The 20,496-nt window shown below is 41.4% G+C and overlaps 1 protein-coding gene across 1 annotated transcript; it reads left to right on the forward strand.

Moving 5' to 3' along the window:
* The first annotated feature begins 501 nt into the window (after window positions 1–501).
* On the forward strand, window positions 502–20,477 carry ift122 (intraflagellar transport 122 homolog (Chlamydomonas)). The gene is made up of 29 exons (XM_035645197.2): window positions 502–818; window positions 1,941–2,007; window positions 2,104–2,188; window positions 2,275–2,353; window positions 2,454–2,530; window positions 2,680–2,746; window positions 2,829–2,975; window positions 3,700–3,775; window positions 4,657–4,848; window positions 5,230–5,368; window positions 5,794–5,996; window positions 6,790–6,927; window positions 7,117–7,281; window positions 7,517–7,714; window positions 7,937–8,077; window positions 8,386–8,439; window positions 8,926–9,087; window positions 9,913–10,079; window positions 10,914–11,085; window positions 12,424–12,526; window positions 15,123–15,263; window positions 15,387–15,484; window positions 16,608–16,708; window positions 17,761–17,926; window positions 18,036–18,153; window positions 18,240–18,365; window positions 19,342–19,418; window positions 19,541–19,705; window positions 19,871–20,477. Exons 1-29 carry the CDS (start codon window positions 775–777, stop codon window positions 19,955–19,957), a joined length of 3,555 nt encoding a protein of 1,184 aa, XP_035501090.1. The 5' UTR covers window positions 502–774; the 3' UTR covers window positions 19,958–20,477.
* The last annotated feature ends 19 nt before the right edge of the window (window positions 20,478–20,496 follow it).

The following is a 20,496-nucleotide window of genomic DNA, read 5'->3' on the forward strand; positions in this document are numbered from 1 at the left end:
AAGTCAAAATCCCATTCATATTATGTATCAAATTTTTTATTATAAGCCATTATGTCGTAACCATCCAAGGTAGATTTACCACAAGCAATGAGGTTGTGAAACGATGGTATATGCACCTGTAGAAGCAACAAGTATGTATGATATAAATTACATATTCGCCATATCATTGAGAAGTACTACCTAGTACCTTCACTCTTAAAATAATTATGTTCACAGTGCCCTTTTCCCTTTTTCTTTTTCCTTTTTTGCTCCAAATAAAATGTTTTTTGGTAATGATTAATCTCGTTGTTTACTGGCTTGGACCCAGACTTAAAACTATTTTATAAGGGTGTTATGAAACGTGAATCGGAAATTTACTTCCGGAACCGGAGCCGTTCTAAAAGTGTGCGGACCCTGTTGAACTCAATATTTGCTCCGCTTTCGAAACTCTTTTTGTCCCAGTCAGGGTCCCGTAGAATGATGACGCTAGTTTTCCGTCGATCTGATTGGTCAATTAGTTGGACCGTTTACTGGCTTTAGTCGCCGTTCAGCATAAGTTACCATGGTGATTTGTCCCGGTAAGAAGAGAACCAGCTTCGTTGGGCGGAAAACCAAGAGTTAAACCTGAAATAACCTCGAGAACCGCAAATCCTGCTTCGTAGTACAGGCCTCCGCCATGGACTGTAGCTCCAAACTACAATACTCCTAGCTCGCAACACAACAAACATTTCCACACAACGCACACGCGCCTCGGAGCTTTGGTGTCGCGGATAACATCACCATTAGAAGGTGGAAATGAGAGCCCTTCTAGTATGGAAAGAAACAATTCGTGAACAATGGTAAGAGTCTGGATATTCATGGATATCACGCTGTCAACCTCGTCCCCGGTGCTGGGATGTGGTTAGCAACGGCGGTTGCTATGCAAACTGTTGTTAGCAAGCTAGCTAGCATACTCCCCTCAGCAATTTGATTATCGTAGACAAATGACAGTGATGCTGGAGCTGGTTTGTATGTCTTATGTGTAGGCTTTCGTGCACAACGTTACCCCTGTTAATCGTGTAGCACGACAGCTTTATTTTGAAACACGATACAACGTTAGGTCGGAGCTAACGGTGATGTTAGGCTAGCTAGCGCTCGTTAACAGTTCGGTCTTCGTTGTTGCTGCACATCATTAGTTCACTTCAGTAACTTCAGTTGCGTCCTCTGTCAATCCAAGATGACGGTTTTTAAATGAACAGTTACAACTTTATTTGCTCTATCAATCGATTCTATGTGGTTCATAACAGTGATGCATTGTTAGGGCTGCAACTAAATATAGAAGTTTCATTGTTTAAAAAACAAACAAAACAATTATCAACAATTACTGTACTACAGAGCAATACTTGATCAATCGATAAGTCAAGTGGACAGTATTTCAGGTCTCTAAATCCACTATAAACTGATTCAAGAAACGCATGCACCAAGACATCATAGTCCCCTGACTTGACCACAATTGGAAATCTGTGGGTATGTCTTAAAAAATGCTTTGCGTGCAAGACAGTCTGAAAATATGAAAATGTAGTGAAATTTCTTTTTTTCTAAAGTCAAGAATGGTAAGATGTTACGTTCTTTAAGTTCCTGAAATAAAAGATGACAGAGCATTATCATTTGAACAAAGGTTCATTTGTTAATGGCTGTTTGCTGTAGGAGTTTCATATTAGCAATTTGTTTTCACTTCAAAAATATAAAAATGTTATAACTTGCCCACAGGTGCTTTGCCCAGGTATATTCAATTACCAATTATTTAAGAAACTGAAACAAAGCAAATCATCACATTTGAGGAGCTGGAACCCATGAATATGTTTTACATGTTTCCATAATACATGACTTCAGGGATGAATGGATCAGCAAAATTGTTGTTGATCAACTAATCAGTTGACTGAAAAACAATTTCAGCAAAAATACATTATTCTCTTTTGCAGTGTTTATGACATTGCCTTCAAGCCTGATGGCAGCCAACTCATCATTGCTGCAGGGCTCCGTGTCCTTGTAAGACTTTCTTATTTCCTTTCGCCAAAGAATTCAAATATCTAAAGAATACATGCATTATTACTATTATGTGTAATTGATTGTATTTTCTTGCAGGTTTATGATGCAGCAGATGGAACTATTATTCAGCCTTTAAAGGGACACAAAGACATAGTGTACTGCGTGGCCTATGCAAAAGATGGTAATCAACTTGCTTTCCATTTATACATTGCATTTTTCCTTCATCGTTATCAATCTAATCTTACTAATCTCTGCCTTCTCCTGCAGGTAAAAGGTTTGCCTCTGGGTCAGCAGACAAAAGCATCATCATCTGGACATCTAAACTGGAGGGAATTTTAAAATACACGTAAGTGTCACTTTTCACTTGAGTAGTGTAGATTTATTTAATCTTCTGTAGTGGGTATTCCTCCAACACTCTTTGTATTTTTTCATGTCATCATCTGTAGTCACAATGACTCGATCCAGTGTGTTGCCTACAACCCTGTCACTCACCAACTTGCCTCCTGCTCTTCTGGTGACTTCGGTGAGTGCACCATGAGTATTTTATTCTGTATTTACGTTTTTGGTTTTGGTCACAATAAGCTATAAAACTATAAAATTCTAATTGTAAAAAACAACAACAAAGAAAGCCTTTATGGAGCACAAATCATCTGAACACTTTTTTATTTTTAGGTTTGTGGTCACCAGAGCAAAAATCTGTGAACAAGCATAAAGTCAGCAGCAAAATAACATGTTGTGGGTAAGTGACTAACAGTAACACTAACTATTAGTGGTACATTTTTTTGTGATATTTTTTTTTGAAGGATTTCATTTGATTGCAGGTGGACAAACGATGGCCAATACCTTGCCCTTGGCATGATGAATGGAGTGGTGAGCATACGGAACAAGAATGGAGAGGAGAAGGTGAAGATAGAGCGTCCAGGAGGCTCCTCCTCTCCTATCCGGTCCATCAACTGGAACCCTTCAAAGTTAGTATAAAAATGCATTGGTATCTTAAACAATTGATTCAATCTTATGCCTGTCTCTGCCACAAAAAACTTTGGCACCGTCCTTCCATCTAGCCAAGATTTTAATGAATGATGTGCTAAAATTGCATTAGCCTGGTTGGAGCCACCAGGTGGCAGTGGTCAACCAGGGAGTGGAGGGATCGTTTCTGTGAAGGAGATGAGAGACTCATTGTGCTTTGGAGGACCTGTCTCTCTTCTTTGATGACCCTGTCAGCCAAAGCCAGGAGCAAAGCTAAAGCCATTACAGTGGACAGGTTCATATTTAGGTCAAAATAGTTCGGCAGACTGGAGGATGAAAAATTGCACGTGCAAGGGTAAAGAGGAGAGTGATGAGACACAATGACATGATGCATCAGATATAATATTATTGGTTAGAACACTGTCTCTTGAGCCACCAGGTTTTTTCGATGTGTATGCTTTGACAGGGTGAATTTTTGTGAGCACAAGTAAGGGCTTAGATGGATCAGTACTTATGCAGGCTTACAGATACAACAATAATAAAGCCCGATGTGTGCTGGCCTTCAATTATATCAGTTAAGGATTAAAACGTGCTTGGTCATATGAGTCATATTAGCCATGTCAATAGAGAGGGTGGGTGCTCTGTAACACTGTCATCATTACCCAAATAGCCAAAGCCTCTTCCATGCAGGATGTTGACAGAAGTTTTTTTGTTGTGTTTACACAGGGATGAGCACAATGACATTCTGGCCGTAGCAGACTGGGGTCAGAAGCTCTCCTTCTATCAGCTCAGTGGAAAACAGGTGAATATCACAAGTGTGTGTCATAACATTCCTGAATCCATGTTCTTATGAACACACAGTATGAGTGCATGGCAATGCATGCTGAGACTCATTTGTGCATTATACTCTAATAAAATAAACCTTTCTCCTCTGTATTGTCAGGCTGTTAGTGGGGATTTAGATGAATAAAGGTCTTATTACCACTCATGAGGAATACCAAAAGATTATTAGAAATTATGAGATACCATCAGTCCATCTTATGTGCTATCACTTACTATACCCATAAGAAACAAGAATTATTAAGTCTGTCTATCCATCCAAAATGTTGAAAACATTTCAAGACTCATGTTTCCTGTTGTAATGAGACTGTCAGAGTATATTGAAACCATAACCATACATTGGAAGTGATACTCCTACACTTTAATGGCCCCATCAGTGTCCCCCATTGCTCCTAAATTCCCTGTGGGCAGCACCATAATTATAGACAAATATGCACTGTTCTTTACTCTCCCATTATGCCTCAGGCTCATATATTGTCATCGGCCTACTTATCTATGTAAGTGAACATTTTGTTTTGATTACAACACCAGAAACCGTTTGCAGTGAAAAAAAAGACTGAATTGTCAGGCATTTTTTTCCAGAGTGAGAAGAAACAGATGCACAGAGTTGGGGAACTCTTATGATGTTGCGCAATTGCACTTTGAACATAAATACAATAGAGGCTATTTAAGCCAGAGAAAGACTTTCTTTTTTGTCTATCTTTTCATCGAACACTCAAAGGGGTGGTTGGGTTTACTGTGGACTTTGATGTGTGTTGGCCCAGGCCCCTCTGCAATAAATATACTTGCTTTATTCTTGCTTTAATGTCCATCTCTCTCTTTGTCTCTCTTTGTCTATCTCAGATTGGAAAAGACAGGACTCTCACCTATGACCCGTGTTGCGTCAGCTACTTCTCTAAGGGCGAATATATAGTCATGGGCGGCTCTGATAAACATGCCTCTCTCTACACTAAAGATGGTGTGCGACTCGGCACCATTGGAGAGCAGAATGCCTGGGTGTGGACGTGCCGGGTTAAGCCTGACTCTCCCTTTGTGGTGGGTCTACAGCTTGTGAAGCCACATGTCAAGAGAAGTTATCCAACCTGTGAATAATACTGTCTTTTTGAGAGAAGAGGAAGGAGAATGTAATGAGGAACACTGATAAATCTCAGACCTGACATTCAGATTGCCAGTCTGCATTTGTTCTGATACCACAGCCCTCCTGTAGTGTTGTATTTTACACTAACACCTTTACAGCTATTCCTTTCACTACATTTAAGTGAAAGTGATGAGGCATACAAGAGAGAATTGGATGTTGGCAGATTATCTCAGTTCTACTGTGTCGAGCCTTTAATAACAGCATCATTTTCCCACTCTCACAGTCTTTTCTTAGAGGTGTTAATAGGATGTACTGCCACGTTGTTTTCTCTTATCTAGGTGTTGGGCTGCCAGGATGGGACCATCGCCTGCTACCATCTTATCTTCAATACAGTTCATGGCCTCTACAAGGATCGCTATGCTTATAGAGACAGCATGACCGATGTCATTGTCCAGCACCTAATCACTGAACAAAAAGGTACAGTGTTGTGTGAGCAACAGGAAACCGAAAGAGAACCGATTTTAATGTCACTCCAAATAATAGTTTGTATGTGACCTGAAGCATCACAGTTGTCAAAGTAAAAATACTTAGAACTTAAATAGGAATTTATTCTTAGTTTCCAGTTATCATATCAGCTATATTAGTTATATCTACAGCCATCCAACTACTTTTTTGTAAGGCAGACAGTCTGCTGCTGTTCCACCAGCAGGTATCTCATTTTTAAAAGGTCCCATTTTTGTCAAATCCTTAATTCCTTTACACAAAGGGAAGATCGTCAAGATAGTTTTGGGAGAGAATTTTGACGGCAGAATCTTTCAGTACAATGCGTTTGCTTAGATAATGAAGCCAGCCTCATCCCACCTTACATGCCCACTCTCTCTTTCATTTCCCCCTTTCCCTAGTGAGGATCAAGGGCCGTGAACTGGTGAAGAAGATTGCTATCTACAGAAACCGCCTCGCCATCCAGCTGCCGGAGAAGATCCACATCTATGAGCTCTACTCAGATGACTCCTCAGACATGCACTACCGCATCAAGGAGAAAATTTGCTGGAAGTTTGACTGCAACTTGCTCGTAGTCTGCTCCCAGCATATCATCCTGTGTCAGGTGAGGCAGAGAACACAAACAAATTCCTTCACTATAAAACCAGAGCACCCATAATATTTTGGGTTTCTTTCTTGCTGCGAGCAGAGTCTGTTTGTGTTTTGGGTCTTTCTTGGCATTTGAGAACTATGAACTTGATGGAGGCAAAATGAATCAGTGTTCCGCCATTCACTACTTTCCCAAACATCCCCAAAGAAAAATTATTGTATCATGAAATTACTGCTTTCCCAGATGTTTCTGCCTAGTTTGCAACAGGCTCCAGCTGTGCATGTGCTCTGCAGGCTCTGTCTCACTTCCTTTCTTAACCCTTTTCAATCTGGATGAAGTGAGACACTTGAATGAATGGGAACGTCCACCACAGTCTGGGTGTCTCTTGGAGTCCCTCTTTCCTTCATGTCTCTGTGTGTTTGACAGAGGCTGGTAGGGAGCAGGAGCAGCCATAACACGGAGGTTATTTCCTTTTAAATCTGTCTGTGTGTGACAGACGTGCTTCAGATCTCTCTAACAGGCAGACAGCTTTTAGACCCAATAAATGGGCTGTGCTCATATGGGCTGTGTATGTCTGTGTCAATTCAAATCATTCTTTATCTTCATAGCACTGAACCACATTTAGCACTGCTCAACAGAACAATGTTCTCAGATTTGTTAGACATTTACAAGTTTGTATAAAAATTTAAGGGTGATATTGACAGACTGTGAAATAATAAAAACAGAATTATTTGGTCATACAGAGACAGTTTGTGTTTTGTGTTACACGTTACTCTGGTCTCACCTTTCTCATTCTGCTCGGTTGCAGGAGAAGCGACTCCAGTGCCTGTCCTTCACCAGTGTCAGGGAAAAAGAATGGGTGATGGAGTCTCTTATTCGCTACATCAAAGTAATTGGTGGTCCACCTGGCAGAGAGGGCCTACTAGTAGGGTTAAAGAACGGAGCTGTGAGTATTTTGGGAGAATGCATTACCACATTAAGCAATTTAGATGACTGAAGAAGACTTAGCAATAGATATCATGCTCAAAACATAAAAGATGATTTATTTATATGAGGATTGGACTTAAAGTCACTAGTCTAAACTAGTCTATACTGATTTTGTTCTGCTCATTTTGTCATTTTTTTCATAATGAAGATCCTGAAGATATTTCTTGACAACCCGTTTCCCATCACGCTGCTGAAGCGTTCAACATCAGTGCGCTGCCTGGACATGAGCGCATCACGCAATAAACTGGCTGTAGTGGATGAGCACAACACTCTCCTGGTCTACGACATCAACAGTGAAGTCCTGCTTTTTCAGGTCAGCTAGCAGTGGAGAGTGTTAAGTGTATGACTGAGGAGCCGAACTTGGCAGAAGTAACAATACATTTCAGAGATGGAGTGGAACAAAATAGAAACGTGTGTAATTAATTTGCATTAAGAACAGGTACATGTTTTACACGTGTACTCTTGCCTGGTCTATGTTGTACAACCACCTATTCACCTTTTTCCCCACTACCCTCATTCACCCGTCTCCTCTCTTGCTTTACCTGTAGGAGCCTAATGCGAACAGTGTGGCTTGGAACACCCAGTGTGAAGACATGCTGTGCTTCTCTGGCAATGGGTACCTTAACATCAAGGCTAGCGACTTCCCAGTACACCAGCAGAAGATGCAGGGTTTTGTGGTTGGCTACAATGGATCGAAGATCTTCTGTCTCCATGTCTATTCCATGTCAGCAGTGGATGTGCCTCAGGTATGTTGTTAGCTTGCCTTAGTCTGAAGACAATGACAGTGACACATAATATAGTCATAATGTAGAAATGAGAGCACATTGTTGTCAGTGGCAGGTTTATATATCTTGTGTCATGGAAATTTGCTTGTGCTACAAAGAAGAGAATGGTTAATTATTTTGCTGGTGCTTTCACAATATTAATTTTGTTTTGCTTTGTGACTGTGTTGTTTTTGCTCTGCCCAGTCAGCTCCCATGCACCAGTACCTGGAGAAGAAGGTGTTTAGGGAGGCCTACCAGATCGCCTGTCTGGGTGTAACAGACAGTGACTGGAGGGATTTAGCCACAGAGGCCCTGGAGGGACTTGACTTTGACACAGCCAAGAAGGCCAGTGAGACACACACAGACTGTTCTGACTTTTACTGATTATATCTCCACAGGACAATAAGAAATAACCAAAAAGCAAACTTTGCTTGTACCTTACTCTTAGACTTCATATAATCTGAAAACACTCGCCACCAATTTACAGGATGTACACCACCCAGGCAGCCAAATATAAGCACAAACCATGTTCACATTGAGTCTTTGAGGCATAATTTTTAAGAAGCAGCTGGTATTACAATAGAAAACACAAAGGTGAGATTCTAAGAGGCCATTCTCTTAAATTTTTTTTTTCTCTTTTCTCCATTTTTCAGGCCTTCATTAGAATCAGAGACCTGCGATACCTGGAGCTCATCAATAGCATCGAGGTAATACTTACTTTCTGAAATGGAAACAAATCCCTCAATACTGTGGAATGTCAAGTTCACATTTTCTATTTTGGCTAGACTTGATGTCCTCAACCTTAGACAATGCCCAGAGGAGACAAGGCAAATCACTGTTATTTTTGTCATCATACATTAAATTGATAGGCTTCTCTCTGGGCTCTACTTCAAAACCTTATACAAATGAGGAACTTGTGTATTTACTGACCTTCTTCAGTCTGGTCCATACACACATTGTTTCACATTAATTACCTAAACTGGTGCAGCCTGCCAAAGTCTAATTCGTCCTGCCAGTTTCATAATGAACTGATTTTAAAAAAAAAAAACGCTTTTCATAATAACTTTAATGACCTTTAACTTAGCATTTGTTTCACTGTTTAGACGTTGTGTGTTTGCATGTGTGTGTATACATACACTTGTGTCTTTGGCGTTGCCGTGTATACACCAGTGTTTGTGTTGACTGATTTGCAGGAGAGGAAGAAGCGGGGTGAGAGCGACAACGAGCTGTTCCTGGCAGACGTCTATGCCTACCAGGGGAAATTCCACGAGGCAGCCAAGCTCTACAAACGCACTGGACACGAATCCAGAGCCCTGAGCATGTACACTGACCTGCGCATGTTTGAGTATGCCAAGGTGATTAAATCATTGATCGACAACAACAACACCTGTACATGCACAGCATACGTTTGTATCGATACAGACAGAAAGACCTGGGAAGCATTGCATGTTTTTAAGGGTGTAGAACACATGTTTTTCTTCATCATGTGCAGCTATGCCAAGTTGGGGCCCTGCACTGTGTTCAAAAGTCCCCCCCTTTACCATCTGTCTTTCATCTCCTCATATATCACTACAATCTCCACATATATCACTACAATCTCCACATATATCAACTGATCAGTGCACACACACTGTGCTTCTATACATGTATTGTTGTACAAATGGGGAGAAATAATGTGAGCATCCGCTCTTACATTGGCACTTTGATTAGGTCAGATTGAGTTGAGACAAATTCATGCTTTATTATGTGTAAATGTGGGGGAACACTTTGATCATCAGCAGTACCATGACTTTACTGGTGCACATGACACATCCACGACTGGTTCATGTGTATTTGTCTGTCAGGTATCAGATTGTATGTGTATTTGATGGGGCTGCTGTATATTTATGGGGATGTGTGGCCATCTGGTCTTACTGGTTGTTTGTTTTAGAAAGGACGGACACCGGAGGGAAAGGTTTTCAAATGGTTTGCCTTGTTGGTTGACCCTCTTCCTCCTGGCTTGGCCTTTATCCGCATGATTTTGTGTGTTTAAACTGGACTTCTCTTGCTGTACATTCAGATTACTATTAGGATTCTACTTTTGATATTTCATACCTTTCTCACTTGTCAGTCGTGATGAGGATTCCCCAGTTAACAATTGAAATATTACTAAGTTTGTTACTGTGTCTTTCTGTCTGCAGGAGTTTCTTGGAGCGACAGACCCCAAGAGCTCTCGGATCCTGATGACCAAGCAGGCAGACTGGGCTAAGAGCAGCAAGGAGCCGCGGGCAGCAGCAGATATGTACCTTTCAGCTGGAGAACATCTCAAAGCCATAGACATTATTGGCGAGCATGGCTGGGCAGACATGTAGGTGTCAGTCACTGAATGAAACATTTTAGACCCATCTTCCACTCCAAGATACTCCGTTATTCTTGTTTAACCTTTTCTACACGGAGAAAAGGTTTTGGTCTAGTTAATCCAATTTATAATTGTCATCCAAACTGCCTCTTCTTCCTTCTTATAGGTCACAACTGAATAGAAGACAGTAATGTGACGTTAACATGGTTTAATTTGTGGTGAAACTCTAAACTTTGGCTTTGTAGATTTGACACATACATGTTCAGGGACATTGACTGAATATCCTTGAGATTAGTGGAATTACCAAAATTTTGTGACACAACATGACATGACAATTTATATCCTGATCCTGGGTTGAAGGTGATTCAACCAATGCATATTCCTGATTTGACATGTTGAAGTTTAACTTTGAATCTGTGTTACATAGATAGTAGCACAAGGTATCAATAGTAATTGCCCATAACCTATGTCCTTCACACTGAGGAGTAATTGACATGTTGAGGGAAAAGTGTGACTGCTACGATTAACTTTCCATTAGCTTTCACTACTGCGTGTGTAATGGAACTGTGGAGTGTGTGAAAACCAGGCAAACTTATAAGCTGATGTCTGCTGGTCATATCAAAACTCCTCACCGACTCCATCTGGTGCTGCCAGCGGGTCAGCACAACAAACACTGCAGCTGAACAGTCAGGACTCTTTAACCATCAGATTCAGCTTGTGACCCTGACTAATTCACATTTTTGTTGGGGTCATTAGCATAGTTTGATACAGCAGATCCCCATTTTAGGGTCTATCTGCACTTGTCCTCTCTGTGTGTGCTCATTCCTCTCTCCACTCATACAGGCTAATCGACATCGCTCGAAAGCTGGACAAGGCTGAGCGCGAGCCACTGGGAAAATGTGCGCTCTACTTCAAGAAGTTGAAGCACCATGGCTATGCCTCAGAGATCTATTCCAAGATGGGAGACTTGCAGGCTCTGGTGCAGCTGCATGTGGAAACCCGGCACTGGGAAGAGGTCTGACACATTTAGGCACACACAAGGCACACCTGCACGCTCATCATGACTTATATATAGCCTCTCCTGAGACAATCGCATGAATATAATGTGAACCACACAGGGCTGTGCTAAATAAACTGCTGTGGTACTCAGAAATACGTATCGTAAACCACAATATAAACCACTTAATGATTTTGGCTTGTTCAGCTTTTACAGGGATTTCCAGAAAAGTATACTGTATCTGTTAAAGTAACCACAGCTGAATGCAAACAATGAGACAATACAGCTGCCTAATTTCCTTATTCACTGATAAACTGGAAACCACGCACACACTCCAGAGCTAATCATCCAGCTTTGGATTTCTCTGAATCCATGCCCACATGATGATTAGAGTGAGAAGCACAAAACACTACTGCAACAAGAAAAGCTCTATTCAGCTTCCACTCAAATTCCTCCATCAGAGCAGATCATGTTGCTCAGACAAAAAGAACATATTACATTTCTTGAATCGTTTTACATTCTTTTACTCAAGTTAAGGTGTGGCAGAGTTTCTCATTGACAATTTGAAAGCTAAAAAATGGAAGAGCAAAAGCAGAACATTAAATCATTGTCACGTGGGTTTGTCTGAGGAAGTCTTTCTGGATATTTATTTGATCCTCTGAGAGGAAAAAAAAAAGAGCAAGAGCAGAGGGTGGGAGTCAGAGGTTGAGAGAACTGTTAGGCTTTATGTGCTTCACTGGGGGAGGTGGACACCAAGATGAGACGGAGCCCAGACTGAGTTACAGCGTGGACCATATGGATGCTATTCTCAGCACCCACTCTTTTTATTCAACAAAGTGTTTCTTTAAATGACTTTGGGCTCAAAGGCCACACACACACACACACACACACACACACACACACACACACACACACACACACACACACACACACACACACACACACACACACACACACACACACACACACACACACACACACACACACACACACACACACACACACACACACACACACACTCTCTCTCTCTCTCTCTCTCTCTCCCTCTCTTTTACTGGTGTGTATTTCTTGGCTCAAGCTTTGCCAAAGGACATTAGGGTTACTCTGTCACTTTGACAGGCGAATATATGTCCACAGGGCACTACAACAGCTCTTTATACCTTTTCATTGAAACAGCACAAGAGCTACACTTCTGGTTCTAATTGAGTGTGAAATCAACTTGGCTCATACACGTTTCTTTGTTCTTAACTACTTAATAATGCTATAGCAATATTTTGACTGGAAGACACGTGTGTTTCTCTGAGTAATATGTGGTAACTCGTATTGTCCCTTTGCTTCCACCTACCCATTTCTCAGGCTTTCTCACTGGTGGAGAAACGTCCCCAGTTCACAGATGACGTCTTTGTGCCTTACGCCCAGTGGTTGGCTGAGAATGATCGATTTGAGGAAGCGCAGAAAGGTGAGTTTTCATCATCATCGCACGCGTTCATACCTGGTATATTATCACTAAGACCACATTTGGAGGTGGTGTGGGACGCATTAGGCCACATTTTTTAGCTGCATGAACACAAGTGTGTCTTGGGCCATGTTGAAGAACGACCTGCTCAGCTCACATCCTCTGACCTACAGTTCCATAATGAACTGGAAGTATTTTTACACCTCTCAGTATTTCCCATACATTGATTTATTTGTGGCCACCTCTGCAATATTACCACAGACTGCAGTGTATTGATTTTCATAATTTTTTTTGAATGGGTTGAATCGGATTTCATTGCAAAGCTATGGGCAGAGCATTGATTTGCTTAGCCTGTCCAGAGTCGACCCTCTCTATCTCTCTCTGTCACACAGACATACACGCACACACATTGAGACACACACGCACACACACACACACACACACACACACTCACACACTGACAATGGACATGTGTGTATAGTCAGACTAGCTAAAAACAACATAATTTGGTCTTTGCGAACACAAATAACGTATGTGTTTATTTGCATACAGAGTAGGAAGTGAAATCCGATCACACGTTGTCACTCAAGACACACGTGGAGACGTATTCTAATGCCCGGTGTGAACAATTGATCTCAGAGCTGTCCACTCGTGATCGGATTGGATTTTTTTCAGACGGACGTTGATACCAGGTCCGGATCTGAAAATGTTGAATGGTAAAATAGCTTTGGACGCCCCTGACACTTTTCTGATGTTAGATGAGGTGCTGAGTGGGGGTGGGGCCAACAGTCTGACATTCACAACCACTTCACACAGTGATTAGCTCGTTGTTCGAATATAGGTGAGAAAATTTGTCAGGTTCGAATTTCTATCTCTCTCGCTCTCTCTCCTATCTCTTTTCATAATTGATACCATTTCTGTCACTTTTCAACAACTAAGTGTAAAACTAAGAGAAACTGTCTAGAATGTCTACCGTTATTCTTACGTTTAAATAAAATCACACCTCTCTCTCTGTGACAACCGTCTTTTTACTCTACCTCCCAATGTGGCTGTTGGGATGAACTATAAACGGTTTATTTCTGACATGATCAGACAAATCGTTGTTCAAACTCTCCAAAGTTGGTCTATATATAGGATGCTCCAGTATATTTATTCATCTCCTTCTTTAAATGAATGTTTCAAGGACTGTTTCAGTGAACATTAGAGTCCACAGCCGTAGCCAGTGTTTACATATGGAAGTGATAAAGCTTGAGTGGCCGCATACATTTTTCACTACTTCCTTAAGATTCTCTGAATCCACTGTAAAACATGATCCTCTTTGCTGGAGCAGGGCAGAGCTGTGCTGCCTGTTAACTGAGAGACATGCATGCATACCTCTAATCACCAGTACTACAAGCAGCCCTGATGATGATTACCAACTGTAACCATAGTTATAATCATCTCATAGATTTATAATTATGATCTCAGCAGGCATATTTCCTCTTCTACATAATCTTCCTCTGCCTGTCTCGACAAGGATTACACGACTGAACAGGCCTGATTGTATTGGGGCTTGCTCGTGGTCATGCATTTTGCTGATTGTGTGTATTTTAGTTTGCCGGCGATGCAGAATTGTCTTACTAGTGATTGTAATTGAGTCGAAGAATCTGGCCTGTCGACTGTCTGTTGCACTGGTACTTCTCAGTGACAGCTTTACAAATGGGCGGAATTGTTTAGGAACATGTTTTGTGGGCTTCAGATGAAGCTCATTAATCCTAAAATGGGGATCTGAACCTTCCAAGTGTCGAAGAAGACTTTCTTTTGGATTTTCATCTGAAGACTGTTTAATTGTTGTCTCATTTTTCCAATTTCCTATGTCTCATGTTTGGATGTATCTTATATCATTGTCATCATGCTTCTCAATTTCATTCATTCGAATTCTTGTGAAACTGAATCACTCTAAATTCTTCTAATTTATTGATAAAAGCTACTCACCTCTGACAATGAAAAACAGACAGTGACATTTCGGAAAATTATATCAACGTCATGCTACAGACTTGATTGGCCATATTTCTGTTAAACACTCATTATAACCCAGGGCAAGTCGTATTTCTGTGGGACCTTTACCAGAACATGTGTTAGGGGGAAGGGGGTGTGCTCCTTCCTAACATTAACCAACAGCAGCTGAATGTGTTTTTTATCCAGTTAGGTAGACTGATAAATATTTACCACTAGTACACTCTGAAACACACTGAAGTTATGGGGGAGGGTCGCTTGTGTGGGTTCGACTCCATAAAGCTGCTTTTAATTACCCTTTGATAGGAACATGAAAAATAGCACTGTTGTTTATTAAAGCGTGCATGCTTAACTAAACTAGATTTAAAGAAAGGTAAAAGCTGTCATTACATTTGCCTCGTGTTTGATCGTGAACCAAATACATGAAACAACAGCGTAAAAACACCTCTGTCATGATGACTGCTCATCAGACACATCACACAGAAATAAATGAAAGTTAAATTTGGGTGTCTTGGACTGCCACTTCAGATCCAGCATTGACAGTTTTTCAAGGTGACGTAATAACAATGAATTCATCACCACTACTTTGATTCTTTTGCTCTAGCATTTCACAGAGCAGGGCGACAGAACGAAGCTGTGAAAGTCCTGGAGCAGCTTACCCACAATGCAGTGGTGGAGAACAGGTTCAACGATGCAGGGTACTACTATTGGATGTTGTCTATGCAGTGTCTGGACATCGCCAGAGGTGAGACAGGTCTTCGGTGCAATGACACACCATCTGCAACCACAACACGCTTTAATGATAAAGCCTGGTGGATTTGTTGCTCTCTGCTAATCATGTTGGTGTTTCTGTGTTTGTCGGAACCAGAAAGTGAAGAACAGAGGGATGAAATGCTGAAGAAGTTTGAGCATTTTCAGCATCTTGCTGAACTCTACCACGTCTATCGCTCTATTCAGCGCTACACGGTGAGAACATGATACTTAATCAATCTTGATCTTGCATAACTTGAGCAGACCAAACTGGGAGGAGGCTTTGAAATCACAAGGCTACAATTTGATTGACCATCAGATTGAAACTGCTTAGCCCTGAAAATAGCACCTACTGTGCAGTTAGATTTCAGTTTGGTTATATATTCATATTCCAAATATACAGTATATATTTTTTCACTTGAAGTAAACTGACAACCCAATCGATTTCTGCCCACTTTCAAATCAAATTCTGTACTTAAATTCCTCCAGACCCCTGTGAGTTTGACAAGAAGGAGGTTTGGCTCTGCAAGATTATCTCAATCCAACAAAAGAGACTAAGGTTAACGGAAAAAATTAGGATATGCACAGAGCTTGGTAAAAAGTGAAGAATAGAGAGTGTTTTGTTCAGCCAGAGAGAAAAGAAAAGGGATTAATCAACTTGAATAACTCTGGACCTGCCATTTTTAGACTTTTTTTTTGCAATGGTTCTACTTGGTTTTTGACTTACAAGAAAAGGTAGTGAAAGATATTCCCCTTTATCCACAGTCAAAATTGTTTGCTTCCTGAAACCTCCCTCACCCAACCCTCATAGGTAACCAGCCGCTTGATTTATTATGACGACTTCCTCATCAGTGGTCGTCTTCAAGCCCCCAGCCCCAACCTACTCACAAACAAGCCATGCCTGGTTAGGAGCATTACATGGGAGACCTGGCCAGTATCAGTGTCTTCAGTTTGTTGTTTCAGCTTTCTGCTCGGCTGTGGTCACACCCTGGCAATACAGAGGCATCGTTGTGATCCAGACCAGAGCAGGAAACTTCTATCTCACTTTGACTCTCCTGGGCAGGCACAATAGATTTGAACTATCAACTCCTGGGAATAAGTGTTGTTAGTGATTGCTTTAGCAAATTCCTTTTTCCCTTTTAGGGTCGTGTGAGGTGCGATGAAGCGCTGCAAAGGGTTAGGCTGCTTTTAGACCAGGTTAAAAGACGGAAAGACAAGAAAAAGAGGGATAGAGCTTAAATGTAAAACCTTTATTTTTAATTTTTATAATTTATCCCATTTTCTAATCTGTACAAATCCCTTCAACTTCCATCTCTCGTTTGTTTTTTTTCCTCTTTAGGATGAGCCCTTCAGCTCCCACATGCCGGAGACGCTCTTCAACATCTGCAGGTTCCTCCTGAACAACCTCACCAAGGACAAACCACGAGGCATTTCTAAAGTGTATCCTTCCATTTGAGAATGTAATGTAAATATTTTTGGAATAAACGACTTTGGAGCCCTTCCTCTCTGGAAAGCCCTCAAGAGCAGACATGGTAATCTCACATCAAGACTGGCGGAGGCATTGATAATGAAGTGGTGAAACAGAGATAAACAGGGAGAAAGCAGAAGAATTGGTGCCACAGCGGAAACCATGTTGCTGCTGGGAGAAAGAAAATGGGTGATCATGGGTAGATGTAGAGGATGCCAGCAAGTGGCACATTCTCCGCTGTTTAAACAAATGATCTGATTGCTGAACTCTGAACATGTATACATAAATAAACACACTAAATAATATGCTTTAATTTGAAAAAAAATACACACAGAGCCACCCACAAATCCATATGGTCTGCCACAGTGGTATGAGGAAGGAAAGCCCAGCCTTTGAGGAGGAAATCAGGCTGAGCAGCCGGCCAAACTGAAAAACTTTGAACTTAGATTTATAGACCTCGCCGGTCTGCACTGGACTTGGTTTAAATAATTAAACACAGTGTTACAGAAAAGCTGCACTAAACAATTGGAGGACATGCATTTATCAACAGGCCCAGCCGTGGAAGAGAACAGGGTGTGTGGGAAGCGCTGGAGTAAAACTGATTGGAGTAGTGTTACGAGTTGGGTGATGGAGGAGTGCCAGTGTCGAGCTGTTCCAGCTGCAACTCATTGCCCTGTCATAGCTACTCAGAGCTGCTCTCCTGACAATCTGTAATAATTTATATACAAAAAGGTAACAATCTCCTCAACCCAAAACAAAAAACAGACACAAACACAGAAACCTAACCAAGAAGGTATTACTTTCTTGGCATTCAGCCTGTGTTGCTGTCTTGTCTTAGCAAGGTGGTTGTTGTGCTCATTTGGAGAAAAGAGGGAATATACTATTATACCTATTTATAAAGGCGCACAAGTTTATATTTTTCCACATAGTAAAATATGTCAATATGAATGAGATCTAAGAATGAATATCCCTGTGCCAACTCTTCCTCTTACAGTACATTAGTTTTCCTTGACCTTATTATTAGTAACACCTTGTATGCGTTGGCCAAGCAGAGTGAAAAACTGGGTGCGTATAAACTCGCCAGGTATTCGTACGAGAAGCTCCAGGAGCTGTACATTCCCTCTCGCCTCCAGGACCCCATAGAACTGGGAAGCTTCAAAATCCGCTCCAAACCTTTCCACGACAGCGAGGTGTGTTAAAAAGCTCGATGTGCACGCTGTACATAAATACTGTCTGAATATAACAGCTTTTGTCCCTGTGCGTTCACGTGTAGGTTAAACTTTTGTGTGTTAACTGCAGGATCTGATCGAGGCCATGATGTGCTACCGCTGCTCCACCAACAACCCCCTGCTGAACAACCAGGGGAGTATGTGCATCAACTGCAGGCAGCCTTTCATCTACTCAGCCTCCTCATATGGTCTGTGACACAAATGCACTGTGTGTAGCATTTTCCAGAGAGGACTCCCTGTGTTTCTAATGGATTTCCTTTTTTTTACTGCTCAGAGGTGCTGCCCCTGGTTCAGTTCTACCTGGACGAGGGCATCGGAGATGAGGAGGCTGTGTCTCTTATCGACCTGGAAGTTCCTCACACGGATGAGAGGGATGCACACTGGCAAGATATGGACAAAGGTATCCTTTGATAATTTATTGTAACATTAGCTGCCTTCAGATGTGCACGGAAGTCCGGATATATACCTGAAAGATTCCGGAGGGGCTGTATGCGAGAACGCAAATGTTGTTCCGGACACTTTACTTTGTCCCTTTGTCAGTGTGAGCCCATGTGAGAATACAGCAGAAAAAATCTATGGGAAATTCACAGCGAGCAAGTGGGCGTGTTGATGACTGTAAAAAAAACAAAAAAAACAGCTTTCTTGCTGCGGAATAATTGTCATGTCCTGCCACCTGCATGATCCACTCAGATGCCACAGAATATGCTGGAAATGTTACTGTTAGTGTGACTGGGACAATCTCCTTCTGCGTTTGTCATATGTGAAAGGCAAACTCCGGAAAAAATGGCCAGAAAATTGGGTCTGGACATTTCATGTCTGACAACAGCTGTACTGTAAATGATTTACATGCTTTGTATGAATTATTAACTCCTCGCTCTGCTGGTCCGGAGAGTACGTACCACTGCAGATCACTTCCAAATGAAGCATGTGACTCTCCTTTGCCTTGTGACAGTTCTAAGAAGCTGTTTAGTCTGCATTGGCCTGGATTCTGTGCTGGTGGGTAAGCTGTCAGAGCTAAATCATCTTAGCTCTTGAGCTAATAGGGTTAGCGAGGCTCTCCTGTCTCATCTTAATGACACTAACCCCGAGAGCCGTAGCCACAGCCCGAGTGCAGGGATTAACCTGCATTAGCCCGCAGACACTCAAGGGCACCGAGGTCTGCTCTGTTGTCCCAGAGCCAAGACGTGACTGACAGGCCCGACTGATTGGCATTTTGAACACTCACTCTTAGAACAGTCTCTAAGGAATTCGTTTTTTTAGTTTTTCCTGTGTTGAAAATATATAGTTACAAAAAACATGCATAACAAGTTAAACATGATTTTGGAATATGTCAAATGTATTGCTTGGGCTATTTGTTCTTTATTAACACCAATCAGAGATGCAGGCTTTAAGACTGGATGACGGTTTAGATGATGCAGAGGAAGACCCGTTTACTGCCAAAATGAGCTTTGAGGTAAGAGAGGACAGAACAGACGAGGTGATTAATATTCCACCAGCTGGACAAACCAGCTGGACAAGGTCAAAGGACAAAGTCTTCAATAGAACATGGATGTGTTCCTGTGTGTGTCCAAACAGCAGGGGGGCTCGAACTTTGTCCCCGTCAAGGTGAGTCGCCTGGTGCTGCGCTCCATGAGCAGGAGGGACGTCCTGATCAAACGCTGGCCCAGGCCGCTCAAATGGGAATACTTCCGCTCCCTGCTGCCTGATGTGAGCATCACCATGTGCCCCACCTGCTTCAAGGTACAGCATTTTTAAGATACACAGCTTATGTAACCTGGTGTGAATGACAAACAAAGTTTGTTTTGTCAGGTTGCTCATTTTCCATAGATCTAAATTTCTGTCGTTACACCTTTTTTTGGAGATGTTATTATATACTCATGTTATTTTCTGTCTGTTTCCTCGTAGATGTTCCACAGTGAGGATTATGAACTCCTGGTGCTTCAGCACAACTGCTGTCCTTACTGTCGCAGACCCATCGATGAACCAAACTGATCTTCTTAAAACTGCAGCAGCTACTTTAAACATTTCTTCTTTTTTTTTTTTTTTTTAAATCTGGCAGTTAATTTTCTGTAATTTGTGCATGTGCATTGTAATTAAGTTAGTACTGTAATATACTTAGACAATAGTTTTGTATTGTAACGTTAATGTGAATTTAACATTGACCTGAACCGTGTGTTGGTCATTATTGAGTGCAAGAAAAGTGCACCATCAGCCAATTGACCCTATTGGATTATTAGGATCAGATTACCTGGGGCTGTCACTGATTACATCATCACTTTAAAGGGATTGTGGTGTACAATGTAAAAAATGTCGTTGTAGAAAATTTATTTAAAAAACACTATTTTGTCGTCTGTTTTTCACAAAGTGCATTCCACAGACTCACATAGTGATGCTATACTCTATGTTTTGTAACAGAATAGAATATTTCATCTGTTTGGTGATGAGAATGTATTTTTATACTGTCACAAGGGGAAGAAAACCGTTTTCAATAAAAAAAAAATTGGCATTTTTATTACAGTGGGTTTTTATTG

Source organism: Scophthalmus maximus, chromosome 3 (genome assembly GCF_022379125.1).
Source record: "Scophthalmus maximus strain ysfricsl-2021 chromosome 3, ASM2237912v1, whole genome shotgun sequence".
NCBI classification, from domain to species: Eukaryota; Metazoa; Chordata; class Actinopteri; order Pleuronectiformes; family Scophthalmidae; genus Scophthalmus; species Scophthalmus maximus.